We start from the raw sequence: 15436 nt of genomic DNA, 5'->3' as shown, positions 1-15436 counted from the left end.
GTTAAATGCACCTGTGTGACAGCTGCACATTGTATTGTAATTCCAGTCACTGCATACCTTTCACTGCACCGGTGTGACTGCACATTGTATTAGTCAAGTCAGTGCATACCTTTCACTCCCCCCCCCCCCCAATATGGACAAAACAACAGGCAGGCACCCAGAGTCAGGCTACCAGCAGGTCTGTTGGAGGTCGTGCTGATGTGATTTCGTGCGGCCCTGGCCCGAAGTATAGTGCTCAGAAGAAGGCACGCCCCATCAACTCCCAAGATTGTTAGGACGTGGTTGATTAACACAGAACACCTCATCTTCCGCAGCAACCAGCGCTACTACAACAAGCACCACATCCGCTGCATTTGACACTTCGCAGGGGGTATTTGGTGGGGAATTCACTGATTCACAGCCATTATTGTTACAACAAGATGAAGGCTCTAAGCAAGTTACACCACCTCATATGTCTGAGTTAGGCGACACTATGGATGTAACGTGTGAGGAGGAGGATGATGAAGTACCTGCTGTTGGTGCAGTTTATGAGGTGTCTGAGGCAGGCGAAGCTGGGGAGGATGATTATGATGATACGGATGTCTCCTAAGAGACAAGATGACCAAGGGAACAGTTCAGAGGGGGAGTCAGAAAGGAGTAGGAGGAGACGAGTTGCTGAAAGAAGCAGGGGGAGCTCGTCGTCAGAAACAGCTGGTGGCAGTGTCCGGCGCCATGTATCGACACCTATGCACAGCCAGCCAACATGCCCTTCAACGTCAGCTGCTAATACCACCATAGTGCCATCACCCCAGACGGGCTCAGAAGTTTGGCCATTTTTTTTGTGTGTCTGCCTTAGATCAGAGCAATGCCATCTGTTCTCTCTGCTGCCAAAAATTGAGCCGTGGAAAGGCCAACAGCCGCGTAGGGACAACTGCCTTACCAAGGCACATGGAGAAAAGGCACAAACTGCAATGGGAAGAGCACCAGAGGAAAAGCAGCCCACAAAAGCAAAGCCACCCTCCTTCTCCTCTTCCTCCTTCAGGAGCATCATCTTCAGCCGCTTTCTCCCTTGCACCTTCACAATTACAGCCACCCTCCTCCACTCCGCCTCTCGCCTTGAGCGGTTCCTGCTCCTCTGCCCACAGCAGCAGTCAGGTGTCCATGAGGGAAATCTTTGAGCGGAAGAAGCCAGTGTCTGCCAGTCAACCCCTTGCCCGGCATCTGACAGTTGTCTTGGCAGAACTGTTAGCTCGCCAGCTGTTACCATACCAGCTGGTGGACTCTGAGGCCTTCTGAAAATTTGTGGCCATTGGGACACCACAGTGGAAGATACCAGGCCACAATTATTTCTCAAAAAAGGCGATACCCAAACTGTACCGTGAAGTTGAAAGGCAAGTGGTGTCATCTCTGGCACAGAGCATTGGGTCAAGGGTCCATATGACCACAGATGCCTGGTCTGCCAAGCACGGTCAGGGCAGGCACATTACTTACACAGCCCATTGGGTCAACCTGGTGACCGCTGGCAAGCAGAGAGTATGTGGCTGTGCAGCGGACCTAGTTGCGACACCTCCACAGCTTGCAGGCTGGCCTGCTGCCACCTCCTCTCCTCCTGCTACATCTTCTTCGCTGTCATCCTCCTCTTCCTTGGCTAAATGGCAGTTCAACTCTACTGGTGCTGCGATCTCTTCTCCAGCTACACAGCCCCAGATTCCCAGGGCCGATGCTGCATGCCAGGTACGAAGGTGTCACGCCATCTTAGACATGTCTTGCCTCAAAGCGGAGAGTCACACTGGAGCAGCTCTCCTGGCTGCTTTTAACAAACAGGTGGATCAGTGGTTGACCCCGCACCAATTGGAGATGAGCAAAGTGGTGTGTGACAACGGCAGCAATCTCATTTCAGCTTTGAATTTGGGAAAGTTGACACACATACCCTGCATGGCACATGTGCTGAATCTCATAATTCAGAGATTTGTGTCTAGGTACCCAGGCTTACAGGACGTCCTGAAGCTGTCCAGGAAAGTGTGTGGACATTTTAGGCGGTCTTACATGGCCATGGCATGCTTTACCAATATTCAGCGGAGAAACAACTTGCCGTTGAGACTCCTGATTTGCGATAGCCTAACTCGCTGGAATTCGACCCTCCTGATGTTCAACCGCCTTCTACAACAGGAGAAAGCCGTCAAACAGTATCTCTAGAACTACAGTCAAAGGACATGCTCTGGGGAGATGGGGATGTTCTGGCCGAAGTACTGGACACTCATGCAAAATGCCTGCAGGCTCATGTGGCCGTTTGAGGAGGTGACAAACCTAGTGAGTCGCAGTGTAGGTGCCATCAGCGACTTGATCCCATATGCTTTCTTCCTGGAGCGTGCCGTGCGTAGAGTGGTGGATCAAGCTGTTGAGGAGCGTGAACAGGAACAGGAGGAAGAGTTGTGGGATCAATTCTCATCAGAACCAGATGTTTCCTCAACACCTGCGGTAGCACAGAGGGGGGAGGAGGAGAAGGAAGTGTCGTGTGGGGAAGAGGAGTCAGATGAGGAAGGTGTTTTTTTGGAGGAGGAGAAGGTGGAAGTACAACTGCAGCAGGCGTCGCAGGGGGCTTGTGCTGCTCAACTTTCCTGTGGTATTGTTCGTCGCTGGGGGGAGGAGGAGGATTTACCTGACATCACTGAGGAAAAGCAAGAGGAGCTGGATAGTACGTCAGCATCCAACTTTGTGCAGATGGCGTCTTTCATGCTCTCCAGCCTGTTGAGGGACCCCCATATAAAAAAATCAAGGGGAATGAGCTGTACTGGGTGGCCACGCTACTAGACCCTCGGTATCAGCACAAAGTGGCGGAGATGTTTCCAAATCACCAGAAGGCAGAAAGGATGCAGCACTTGCAGAACAAGCTGGCAACTATGCATTAACAGTGCGTTTAAGAGTGATGTCACAGCACAACGGAATAAAGGTACCACTGCCAGTAATCCTTCTCCCATGTCAGCACAGACAAGGACAGGACGCTCCAGCGATCTCATGGTGATGTCGGACATGCGGACATTCTTTAGTCCAACGCCTTGCCCTTAGCCCTTCCGGATCCACCCTCCACCAACGCCTGGACTGGCAGGTAGCCGACTACCTGGCCTTAAGTGTGGATGTAGACACTGTGAGCAGCGATGAACCCTTGGACTACTGGGTGCGCAGGCTTGACCTGTGGCCAGGGCTGTCACAATTTGCCATCCAACTTCAGTCTTGCCCTGCCTCAAGCATCCTGTCAGAAAGGACCTTCAGCGCAGCTGGAGGCATTGTCATTGAGAAGAGAAGTCGCCTAAGTCAAAAAAGTGTTCAGTACCTCACCTTTATCAAAATGAATGAGACATGGATCTAGCTAGCAGCGGCCACTATAATAATTTTTCCGGTGTGTGCGCATGCCTGCCTACTTTTTCTGGCTGCACTGCAGCGGCAACAACAAAACAAAAGTCATGTACATGTGTCAATTCCTCTTTGTGATCGTTACCTTGCCACGGGGAAGGGGCTTGCGTATCACAATGAAGCAATGACCGCCGGCTATATGAGTGTCTCGGGTGGGGGGGGGGGGGCACACCCAAGATCATAAGGTCATTGCTTCATTGTGGACAGACCAAATTTGATCAGCTGGACAGTCACTGTTGTTCTGTCATTGAGCTACCTCAGCTCGGTGACCATATGGGCTTGAAAATCGCCATGGCCTGCACTCTCGCCATGGTGAGCACCAGTCCAGCATGGCCATCACTACACAAACAGCTGTTTGCGGTGCGTTACACAGTGAGTTTGGTCTGTCAGTGTGAAGCAGTACTCTAATTACACTTCCTGATTGATGTATACACATGCAAGATGTTTTAAAGCACTTTAGGCCTCCAATTTAGCATGCAATGTGATTTCTGCCCTTAAAATGCTGCTGTGCATCAAATCCAGATTTTTCCCCGGGAATTTTGACGTGTATCCCACTACTCCATACAAAAAGTAAGATGTTAGACCCCTTGAAACATCTTTTCCATCACTTTTGTGGCCAGCATAAATGTTTCTAGTTTTCAAAGTTTGCCTACCCATTGAAGTCGATTGCGGTTCATGAAACTTGGAGCAAACCAAACTTTTTGCGGAGGTTCGCGTTCGAGGCTCGCGAACCGAAAATCGGAGGTTCGAGCCATCTCTAATTGTAAAGTCTTTGCTTTTAGGTTTGTAGGCTTTCCATTTGTGTTTGTGTTTTTTTACATGGGCATAATTTGTTGTTTGCTACATGTTCTTTCACAAAACCAAGTGTTTCCAATGTTTTCCAAAGAAGGGGATGTGTCCAGTTGTCTTTGATATGGGAACCTATTCTAACAAGTGGGTTTGGGATGCTATGCAGCCTTGAAGTAGCAAACTTGCACTGCTGCAGCAGGCATCATCACACTAACTGGTGCTGACCTACGTGGCTGCCACCCATTCCTCTTCCACAGCTACCAAAGAATCCTGTGACAGGTTGCTTGCTGATACTTGTTACTGTCATAATCACTGCCACTCCCTTTTCTTTTGACCTATTTATGATGGCATTGTGTTACTTTAACTCAAGATGTGCTACTGATATCTATTTCTCTATTATCTCAAGTGTGACCTCATAACTTTCTTATCCTTCATCTGCTCCACTTCCACCCCACTCTTCTGCTACTCACAGGGCTGGCATCACCACAGAGGCAAAGGAGGCAATTGCCTTAGTGCCCCCAAGTGCTGCTAGGCCCCCAGTTCTCCCCCTGACTTGTGCTCCCCTGCAAAGTTTTGTCAGCGTAGCAAGTGCCCTGTCCCAGCATTGCTCAATCTGTGCTACCCAACTTCAGCCCCACTGGCTGCCTCTTTTCCATGCCAATTTCCTTTCATTGTGTGATAATATGTTCCCAGGTCACTGAAAAGAGTCACCCTTGTGAGGATGCGGAGGAGAATGCACAGACTGAAGCAGCATGCTGGGACAGGTGAGGTGCTATGCTGACAAAACTGGCGCAGGGGAAGGCCCTCCGGAGTGAATTTGGGTGGAGGTTGGGGAAGGCTCCTCCCCCTCGTTAATTTTACTCCAGGGCCCCATAGCCCATTGTGGCTTGAACCAGCACTGGATACCCAAAATCATTTTGTGTTCCTAGCCTAATCACCAGCATCTACTAACACTCTCACTATCTTAATACCCCTACATGAGACACACATAGCATGCTGCTCCAACTCCAATTGCTAGATCTACTGTAGGTACAATTACATAACTCCTACTCATCATTCCTACAAATTGCTCCAATATCACCTCACTAATTATCTACCCAATGACACAAAGTGCTAGTTATTTACTCAACTCCCAACTTATTCTGGCATGCTTACTTTCTTATTAAAGCCACGGCGCACAAAACATATTTCTGGTCTTTGACTAGCACTGCCTGGTTTCAAGCACTTCCACACACCCTTAAAGAAAACCTGAACTGAAAATGAAAAGTCAATATAAGCATACACAAGTCATACTTACCTTCCATGTAGTCTACTCCTCAGTGTCTTTCTCCTGTCCCGCGTCCTGTTTGTTCACTGTGATCAAGGGAATTTTCCGTCCTCCATTTTGAAAATGTCCATTACCCATAACAGCTTTCTGGTCAGCACACAGTTAAACTGTAACATCGCCCACTTGAGCCATAGGGAAACATGGACATTACCTGGTACATCAGTTTTCCTCTCAGCTATAACTGACAGCAACTGATATTTTATTGACAGCATCTGATATATTTTAGATCTGACAAAATACTGTCAGAACTGGAAGGGATTATTGTCAGAAGAAAATGGTGAGCTTCTGAGAGGAACTGATGGCAAGGTAACTATGTAATGTTCATTTGAAGTTACCTCGTGTTTATTTTAAATATTTTTACTCAGTACAGGTTCTCTTTAGGCTACTCATTTCTGTTTTCTGCTCCAGCCCAACCCTATTACTTACTTACCCAGCCTTCAGCCAAGCTATCCCACCACATTCAGCGTCAAGCCACCCCCCTCAAATAACAAACACATCATGCAGGGGCGTAACTAGAAATCACTGGGCCCCCCTGCAAAACTTTGGATGGGGCCCCCTCCCACCAACCCACCCCCTGCTTTCTGCACAAGTAAACTGAGAACCAATGTTATTCAATTGGCTCGAGCATGTTTTGCCCATGCAGATAAAAACTGACAGCAGTAAAGCATTGCAGGCATTTTCTTTATCAATTACATTAGTTGTGATAAAACGTGCATGTTTTCACTCATACAGACACACATGGTGTACAGAAAACGTATACGGAAAACTGACAGACGATTGTGCTCCCAGCCGCAGCTTATTACACTCACTCTGTCCATCTCTGATGGAACAGAACTGGCTCTGCAGACTTTTCCAGCATCACTACAGAACAGAGCACTTGGGGAGGGGTAGAGAGGTTTTGGGCTGGGCGCTGTACAGAGGAGCCTGCTGCACACTGAATAGGGACTATCTACAAATCTCTGTCTACAACACTTTGTATGATTTGTTATCAGTAGCTGAGCAGATGCAGTCATCAGAACAGTTGTGCAGAGAATAGAAAAGTTTTACTCTCTGTACCCATAGTTATCAGTCTCTCAGGATTGGGCCCCCTGTGGCTTCTGGGCCCCCCTGTGGCTGCATCCCTTGCAGGGTCTATTGTTACGCCCCTGACATCATGTAGGCTGATGGTCTCCAGTTGGTGCTACATTGTCTAAACTTACCACAGCCAATGTGTATTTCACCACTTTGTACCTAACCCCTATGTGCTTCCAGTCATCTGCCATACCTCCTTTACTAAGTGCCTATCCCTGATCTTTTCACCACATTTACTCAACTCCACTTGCTAACCAGTGCTGTGCCCAGCCAGCAGCAGCTCTGATGATAATAATGATACCACACCAAATAAAATAAGGATGCTTTTTATATTTATTTTAGCATTAGTGTGTACCTTCTTTGTTACAATCAGTATCAATTTAAAAATTCATATTTATCAGTAAGCTTCATTTAAATTTGCATAGCATTGTATAAATAAAATACATTTATTAATAAATGTAGTAATGTTTCTTCAACACTTTTCTTATATAATCTTGATTTTATTAATGTCTAATTCATTTATCGAAAAATTACATCTCTCCTGCATCATCTTAAAATTAAAGTGCTTGATTAAAGAATTATGTAAACAGTTTTAAAGGCTGCTGGCTAACTGAAAAGAAATAGCATGTTGAGTATAACAATTAATATGGTAGCTGCCAGGTGGTCAGTCATCCACGATTCTGCTCCTAGAATGATTGAAAGAAAACAAAATATGACTCATCTTTCTTGAAGCTGAACTTCCAACACAGACAAGTCCAGGACACCCTCCACCACCACTTCCAAATTCATTGCTTGCCACATTCAGATTAATATTTCAAAATGCAGTGTTTAGAAAATATGAAATTATATCACCCCAGATAAGTCAACACCCCCCTTCCCCCCTCCTCTCTCTAACACACACACACACACACACACTCTCTCTTAGCCAAAACTTTTGGTATACAAATCTTGGCTTATCTGTGGTGATATATAGTATTTGTGTCTGGGGAGTCCGAGCATCCTTCCATAAAGTTATGGTGAGGTAACTGGATGTAGGAAATTATAGGATATTCTAACATTTCACAGTCTGAAAATAGCACATAAATACTGTACATTGCTCACCGTTTTCAGAAGGAGGTCCAGAAATTGTGCCATCTGCAAATTCAAAGGATAGAGAAGCAGATTGTAAGAACAGAGCCTGATTTTAGCATCCATAAGCAGCTCACACTTTCTTTTATCACTTTGTCTAAGCATTAAAGTGGACCTGAACTCTTGCACAGGACAGAGGGAAAACATAGCATAACTTGGACTTTGTATGATTACTTTGGTGATGCTGCTTAGCACCCTAGTTATGCGTCCAAACTAAGGAAAGGTGTGCTTCTCCAAATTAGTAACTTAAAGCTGTTTAAAACCCTGACATAATATTCAATAACAACATGTTTTCCTACTTTTTATATGCCATACGGTTATCATATTTGCATTTGTGCATAAGTATTATTATTAATTTAAAAGTTATAGGTTTCCAAAAGTACAGTTTTTTGCTTTGTGAGCTGACTTTGCATTATATTAATAACTGGTTTTATTCATTGCTGTTTTGCAGGGAGACATGCTTTCAGTGTCTCTTTGTCTCCAGCAGCTTCTCTGCAGTCAGAGAATGTGTCACATTCCTCACTTGATACATTTAAGTAAACACAATATAACAATATCTGAAGTTGGGCTGTAGCAGCATTTCACTGCCCTGAACTTTCAAGCACTGTGTGTAATACTTCGAATGTTGCCTAGTAAAAATAAAATGCTGGTTGCATATAATATGCTGTAAATAATGTTTTAGAGCAAAGATGAAATGCAGGGTAATATTACACTTTAAAAAGAAACCGTGACCAAGAATTGAACTGCATCCCAATTAGTAGCTGATACCTTCTTTCCCATGATAAATCTTTTCCTTTTCACAAACGGATCATCAGGGAGTTCTGTATGGCTGATATTGTAGTGAAACCCCTCCCACAGTGGGATGTCAGGAGTCAGGACCATGGTCCTGACAGTTTCCTGTCTGTGAACGTCATTAAATTGTGGGAAATAATAGCTGTTTACAGCTGGGTCCAACTTTATTTTTAGAACAACTGAAAATACCCAAATGTTGGTGAAAAGGCAGGGGTCTAGTCCTGGAAAAAGAAGTGAGTGGACTCACCCTACGCGCGGCGCGCCCAAAAATGGGCGTGGTTAAGCATAGCGTGGGCGTGGTCATGGGTGGGGCCAAATATACATGGCCTTAGCAGTGGTATAAAAGGTCTGCCAGGGGAAGTTTGAGCTCTGTCGTAGTGTATCCCCAAAAAGTAGATGTAATCTGACAGCATTTCACCAAAAATACACATAATCTGACAGAGGTACCTCCAAAATACAGATAATATGGCAGTGGTTCCCCCAAAATAGATAATGTGGCAGCAGCAGTTCCCCCAACATACACATAATCTGGAAGCAGTTCCCCCAAATACGTGAAACCTGGTAGTGGATCACCCAGAATACACGTAACACCCAAAATACATGTAATCTGGCAGTAGTGGTCCCCAACATACACAATCTGGCAGCGGTTCCCCAAAATACACGTAATCTGGCATCAGCCGTTCCCCAAAAATACAGATCTGACAGCAGTTCTCCCAAAATAGGTACCCCCAGTATAGCTAGCCAGGTCTATATGTGTCCCCAGTATAAGTATCCATGTGTAAAGTTGTCCCCAGAATAGGTGGCCAGATCATATGTAGAGATGTCACCAGAATAGGTAGCCAGGTGTATAGCTGTCCTTAGAATAGGTGGTCAGGTGTAAAGATATTCCCAGAATAGGTGGCCAAGTGTATAGATGTCCCCAGAATAGGTAGCCAGGTCTATAGGTGTCCCCAGTATAGCCAGGTGTCCCCAGTATATCTAACCAGGTGTTCAGGTGTCCCCAGTATAGCCAGGTGTATAGGTGTCCCCAGTATAGCCAGGTGTATAGGTGTCCCCAGTATATGTAGCCAGGTGTATAGGTGTCCTGAGTATAGCCAGGTGTATAGGTGGCCCCAGTATATGTAGCCAGGTGTATAGGTGCCCCAAGTATAGCCAGGTGTATAGGTGGCCCCAATATATGTAGCCAGGTGTATATGTGCCCAGTATATGTAGCCAGGGGTATATGTGCCCACTATATGTAGCCAGGTGTATAGTGGCCCCCAGTATATGTATCCAGGTGTATAGTGGCCCCCAGTATATGTATCCAGGTGTTTAGTGGCCCCCAGTATATGTAGCCAGGTGTATAGTGGCCCCCAGTATATGTAGCCAGGTGTATAGTGGCCCCCAGTATATGTAGCCAGGTGTATAGTGGCCCCCAGTATATGTAGCCAGGTGTTTAGTGGCCCCCAGTATATGTAGCCAGGTGTTTAGTGGCCCCCAGTATATGTAGCCAGGTGTATAGTGGCCCCCAGTACATGTAGCCAGGTGTTTAGTGGCCCCCAGTATATGTAGCTAGGTGTTTAGTGGCCCCAAGTATATGTAGCCAGGTGTATAGTGGCCCCAAGTATATGTAGCCAGTTGTGTCCAAACCCCCCCGGGGAGGGGAGCAGCGCAGCAGAGAGGAGCATTGTGTGCAGCGTGGGGAAGGGCGGACGTTTCCCCCCCCCATCCCTCACCTTGGGGCTCCTCTCCCTGGCTCTCCCCTCCATAAAGATGCGGCGGCGGTGGCGGTGACTGGCAGCAGCATCAGTGGGCGGGACTTACCTCCTCCAGTGTTCCGGGTGGACGCTGTGCGTGCCGCTGCTCTGGTCTTCACTAGACCAGAGTAGCTGCACGCACAGCGTCCACCCGGAACACTGGAGGAGGTAAGTCCCGCCCACTGATGCCGCTGCCAGTCACCGCCGCCGCATCTTTATGGAGGGGAGAGCCAGGGAGAGGAGCCCCAAGGTGAGGGATGGGGGGGGGGAAACGTCCGACCTTCCCCATGCTGCACACAATGCTCCTCTCTGCTGCGCTGCTCCCCTCCAGGGTGCTAGGGGGGACGGCGTCCACTGTCCAAAAAAAGTAAGTGGACGCCGTCCCCCCGCGTTCACGCAGGACTCGACCCCTGTGAAAAGGTACTGTCAAAATTAAAAATTAAAGTATTTTTTTGCTTGCTGGTGGTTTAAAAGGCATTTTATGAAAATATGCAAAAATATCACCTAGCCTTGGAGAAATCTTAGGAGAAAAAGGGAATTTCATAAGGACCCCCTTGTATTATATATACATTTATGAATCAGTCTAAAATGTTTTCTCCAAAACTGTATAGTTGTAATATAATAGTAATCATAAAAGCTTACATATTTTATGTAATCTTTATCACTCTGGACAACTAAATCACTCTTACAAATAAATGCAATATTGGGCCTGATTTCGGAATCTCCAAGCATTTTCATTGGGCATGTCAGAAGTAATTCAGCAAACCTAAAATACTAAAAACTCTTAAAAGGAACCAGAGAGGATCAAATATACATACCTGGGGCGTCCTCCAGCCCCATACGCATGGATCGCTCCCACACCGCCGTCCTCCGCTGCCTGGAACCGCCGATACCGGGTCCCGTCATTACCGCCTGTCGGCCGGCGGCCGCGTCCAATTCGCTGCATGACAGCGGGCTCCCTCCATACAGGTACGCGTGCGGCTGCCTACTGCGCAGCCGCATGCGTACTGGTATGGAGGGAGCCCCTGTGATGCAGACAATTGGCCGCGTCCGCCGGAAGTGACAGACCCGGTACTGGCGGATCCAGGAAGCGGAGGATGGCGGCGTGGGAGCGATCCAGGCTTATGGGGCTGGAAGAAGCCCCAGGTATGTATAAACTCTTTTTCTATTTTAAAAAATCATTCCACTCTGGTTCCCTTTAAAGGATTTATCAGGCAAAAAATAATAAAACAAGCGCTACTTACCCGGGGCTCTGGGGCGGTGATTGACAGCACCGCTCGCGCAGGCACAGTACAGGCCGACCTGGAGGTCGTCCTGACGTCATCGCCGGGGACCGGGACGGAGCTGTGGCGACCGGCTGCATGGAGAGCTGCGACGAGGGACATGCTGGGAGCCTGGGGCTGGAAGAAGACCCGGGTAAGTAGCGCTTGTTTTATTATATTTTGCCTGATAACTCCTTTAAACTCTATTCTTAAGATGATGTTCACAGTGCAACCATTTTGTGTGGTGCTCTTCTCTTCTCATGAATATTTTCGGAGCTCCTGTCCCTTCTCCACTTACTCTTGCTGTGCTTTTATTAGCTTAGACAGTACATCACTCAGAGCTGGGACAAGGTCCTCCAGCACCCAAGGCTGAGACACCAAAGTGCGCCCTTCCATCCCCCCACCCTAGCCGTCACACACTGATTGCTATTAGACTAAGAGGCACCCCAGGGCCCCCAACACCTTAATCTCTAGTTATCTGGCTTGTAGTCACTACCATGTATCTCCTTTTCTTATTTCTTTCTGCTTGAAATACAATTAGGAATGACAGCTGAATGAATTGTGCGCCCCCTCCTACACTGCGCCCTGAGCCTCTCCAGCCTATGCCTCGGCCCGGCCCTGACATCACTTGTATAGTTTAATAAAAATCAGCATATGGCATGGAGTATGAACTTTTAGTCCCCACTAAAGAACACTGGGGGACATTTATCAAGAGTGTCTGAGAAAAAATATTGGTAGGATTTTAGAAATCTGTGCAGAACTGTCTCAGACATATTAAGAAATCACTAAACAGTGCAGTTTCCTGCACTGCTAGGAATGGGAGGAGTTAGGAAGATTTCTCAGACAGTGCAGTATGTGAGGAAACTGCTGTTGCTGAGGTAACCAATACATCTGTTGTATTGCATCAATGCTTAGCAATGGGAGGGTTAAAGTGGATCCGAGATAAATGTTTACTCATTGCATAATTGTGTTCCTTTCATATACTTTATAGGGCATTCCTCAAGCCAAATACTTTTTTTTCTTGTTTTAATACTCTAATTCCCTATAAACTGAACAAGCCTCGCCCACAGCATCTCCAGAGTGCAGGCACTTTGAGCCTTAGTAGCAAGGGCTTATGGGAGCTCAGTCTGGGCAGGAGGAGGAGAAGGTTACTAGCCCAAGATTTCAGAGGCAGAGCAGAGCAGGGAGGAGGAGAGGGGAGTGAAGTTTTCACAGGCTGAGGGCTGGAGATACAGATCAGCTTGCCTGTGTGTAATGTGACAAACAGAACATGGCCACTATCGTATCACAGTTATAAATAATTATATACTGTTGAAGCTGTTTACAGCTAGATTTGCTGTGTGAACTATCTAAACTTTAGATAAGATATATAGACAAGTTACTTGTTATAGTTCGTTTTTCATCTCGGATCTGCTTTAAGCACAGAACAGCTTCACAGGACACCTGGCACCCGGGGGGAGGAGCACAAATCATGTCTAGCATGCACTGCACAAGCTGTGTAGAAGTACCATTAAGCAATTCTTAATATGTGGCAGGGATGGATTTTCACTTTTCTTAACCATATTGCAATTCTAGAAATTCACACTAAACTGCCGCTATTAACTAGGAATTAAGAAGTTTCTTAAAATCATGCAGAACTGTTCCTCCTGCTTGTTAAAACTGTTTAAGAAGAGAAAACTGACAGTAATGCTTTGATAAATATGGCCCATATTATTTTGGAAAAACAGTTGAAACCCTTGCTGGTTGATCCAGTCAGTTTTGTAGCTGGCAAACATGCCATGCCTAATTGTAATGCGGTTATAATTGACAGTATTAAATATAGATTTAAAGGTTAACAGTTTAGCACAACTACTATTAAAGGGTACAGAACATGTGTCCCTTGATGCTAATCTGCTGTCAGACACTCTTCTGGGGGTCCCCTCCATATTGGCCACCCACCCTGCGGTGGCGCTGCACTAGCACTTCACCTGCGCAGAACGGGCCCAGCGTTGGGCACCCTCGTAACTACACAGAAGCTGCCAACCTGGCCAGTTCGCGGATGCTATGGAGGGAACCCCAGAAGTGTGGCTGACAGCAAACTTGCGGCACAGAAGTGTGGCTGGCAGCGGACCTGTGGTGCAGAAGTGTGGCTGACAGTGGACCTGCAGCAAGGGACACAGAGGCTCCTAGGGGCTGGAGGAGGCCCCAGGTAGTATTCTGTTGTCTTAAGTCCTTGATCTCATTCGTGTATAGGCTCTTTGATTAGTTCATGTTTAATTCACTTTTAAAATACATGGCCAAGAGCCCCTTTTGCTAGTCACTTCCTATATTACAGTCAGACTTCCGAGGCTTAAAGCTGCAGACTTCTCAGAATATTCAGTGTATGCTCCATGCAATTACAGATACTGTATGAGCAACGTGACAATGCAGAACAAAGCAGGCTTGCTTGCTGTTAAAGTGAACCTAAAGTCAACAAAAAAAATGAGATTAACTCACCTGGGGCTTCCCTCAGCCCCTTGCAGACGATCGGTGCCCTCGCAGCCCTGCTCCGATGGTCCAGGACCCGCCGGCGAACACTTCGCGGTTTGGCCGGTGACGGCCAAATCGGAAGTGTTCGCCGGCGGGTCCTGGACCATCGGAGCGGGGCTGCAAGGGCACCAATCGTCTGCAGGGGGCTGAGGGAAGCCCCAGGTGAGTTAAACTCATTTTTTTTATTGACTTTAGGTTCGCTTTAAGTATTTCAGTTCATGCAACCAATTTTTAAAACAGGATTATTATCACATATAAGTAAACTTACCTTCATAAATTATTGGACCTACAGATATACTCTGATCCTGGCTGGCAGTTTTAGCAGAAAAAGACCTTACTCCTGAACAGGACTTGAAAAATAAAGTATGCAATATCAGCATCAATTGGGTATATACGCATTGTACACTTCTTAATACAACAGCTTAGCTTTTTCAAATTTTTTTGATTACACCTCTCACATTTATTCATATTTGATTATTGTAGAAAGCAGAAAAACCGGCACCATCTATTCAGTATCCAGTAAAGCTCTTTTATTAGCTCTTCAAAGGCATAACAACAATCATAAGCGACGTTTCAGGGCAACCGCCCCTTTATCAAGCTATGCTGTACAAGAGACAATTTAGCAATGAATCCCACCATTTATATATACCCCACAGCCCACCCAAACAGCCAATCAAAATATCCCACTAACTATCTAGCCAATCCTTCCGGTCTCACCTTGTGCGGACCTGATGGGTGACTGCTCTCCTGGTTCTGCTATTGGAGGATTCAAACTGTGTTCTCCCCCACCCTTCCCATCTCACCAACGGACACCTCTATTCCGGCGCACATCCTGGCTGGAGCTACTCCCACCAGGCCGCCTCACCGGCGGACCTGATGGGGAACTGGCTACTGTGACTCGAAGTGCGGAGATAACTCCGCCTATCGCGTCACCCAGCAACGGCAGACGCAGGCGGCGTTGCTAACACCGCTCTGCGCTGTTAGATGTAACTAAGGAGGGCGCCGGCCGAGGTGGCCAATGGGAAGAGACCCAACCAGATACTATAAATGCTTTATTAAAGGGAGACCCTGCAGCATGCATTTTTCGCACTACAAATACTCTATGAACATGACACAGAGGATGGCAAAAAGAGCTCAGGAGGGGATCAAGCATAACTTAAATCTTAACATATATCACCATATCCGAGGCTAGCGCTGGATGCATAAATCATGCATGCAGCATCAGCCATCACATACCAACAATCAGCATATGTTGTATATGTGAGGGCAGTATCAGGAGTCAGTGCATTAGATCTTATCATCTCATATAGCATATATTATAAGGTGAGCGAAATGTAGAGCATAAGATAGCCCACATCAAGCTCAAAGCTGGGCACAAAGGAACATGGGCTAAATATTAAGAAATAATCAAATAAACGGTAATAGATCAAATT

General features: G+C 46.6%; 1 protein-coding gene across 1 annotated transcript in view; it reads right to left on the bottom strand.

Moving 5' to 3' along the window:
* Window positions 1–6892: 6892 nt before the first annotated feature.
* Window positions 6893–15436, bottom strand: part of LOC137524666 (uromodulin-like) — a 150850-nt gene continuing 142306 nt past the window's right edge. The window contains exons 16-18 of the mRNA XM_068244794.1: window positions 14272–14353; window positions 7679–7711; window positions 6893–7263 (exon numbers count right to left, since the gene is read on the bottom strand). Coding sequence (XP_068100895.1) covers window positions 7184–7263; window positions 7679–7711; window positions 14272–14353 — 195 coding nt within the window. The 3' untranslated portion in view covers window positions 6893–7183. The remainder of the gene's footprint in view (window positions 7264–7678; window positions 7712–14271; window positions 14354–15436) is intronic.

The sequence above is a fragment of the Hyperolius riggenbachi genome, chromosome 7 (assembly GCF_040937935.1).
Source record: "Hyperolius riggenbachi isolate aHypRig1 chromosome 7, aHypRig1.pri, whole genome shotgun sequence".
Taxonomy (NCBI): domain Eukaryota; kingdom Metazoa; phylum Chordata; class Amphibia; order Anura; family Hyperoliidae; genus Hyperolius; species Hyperolius riggenbachi.
This window is presented reverse-complemented; position numbering and strand designations above follow the sequence as displayed.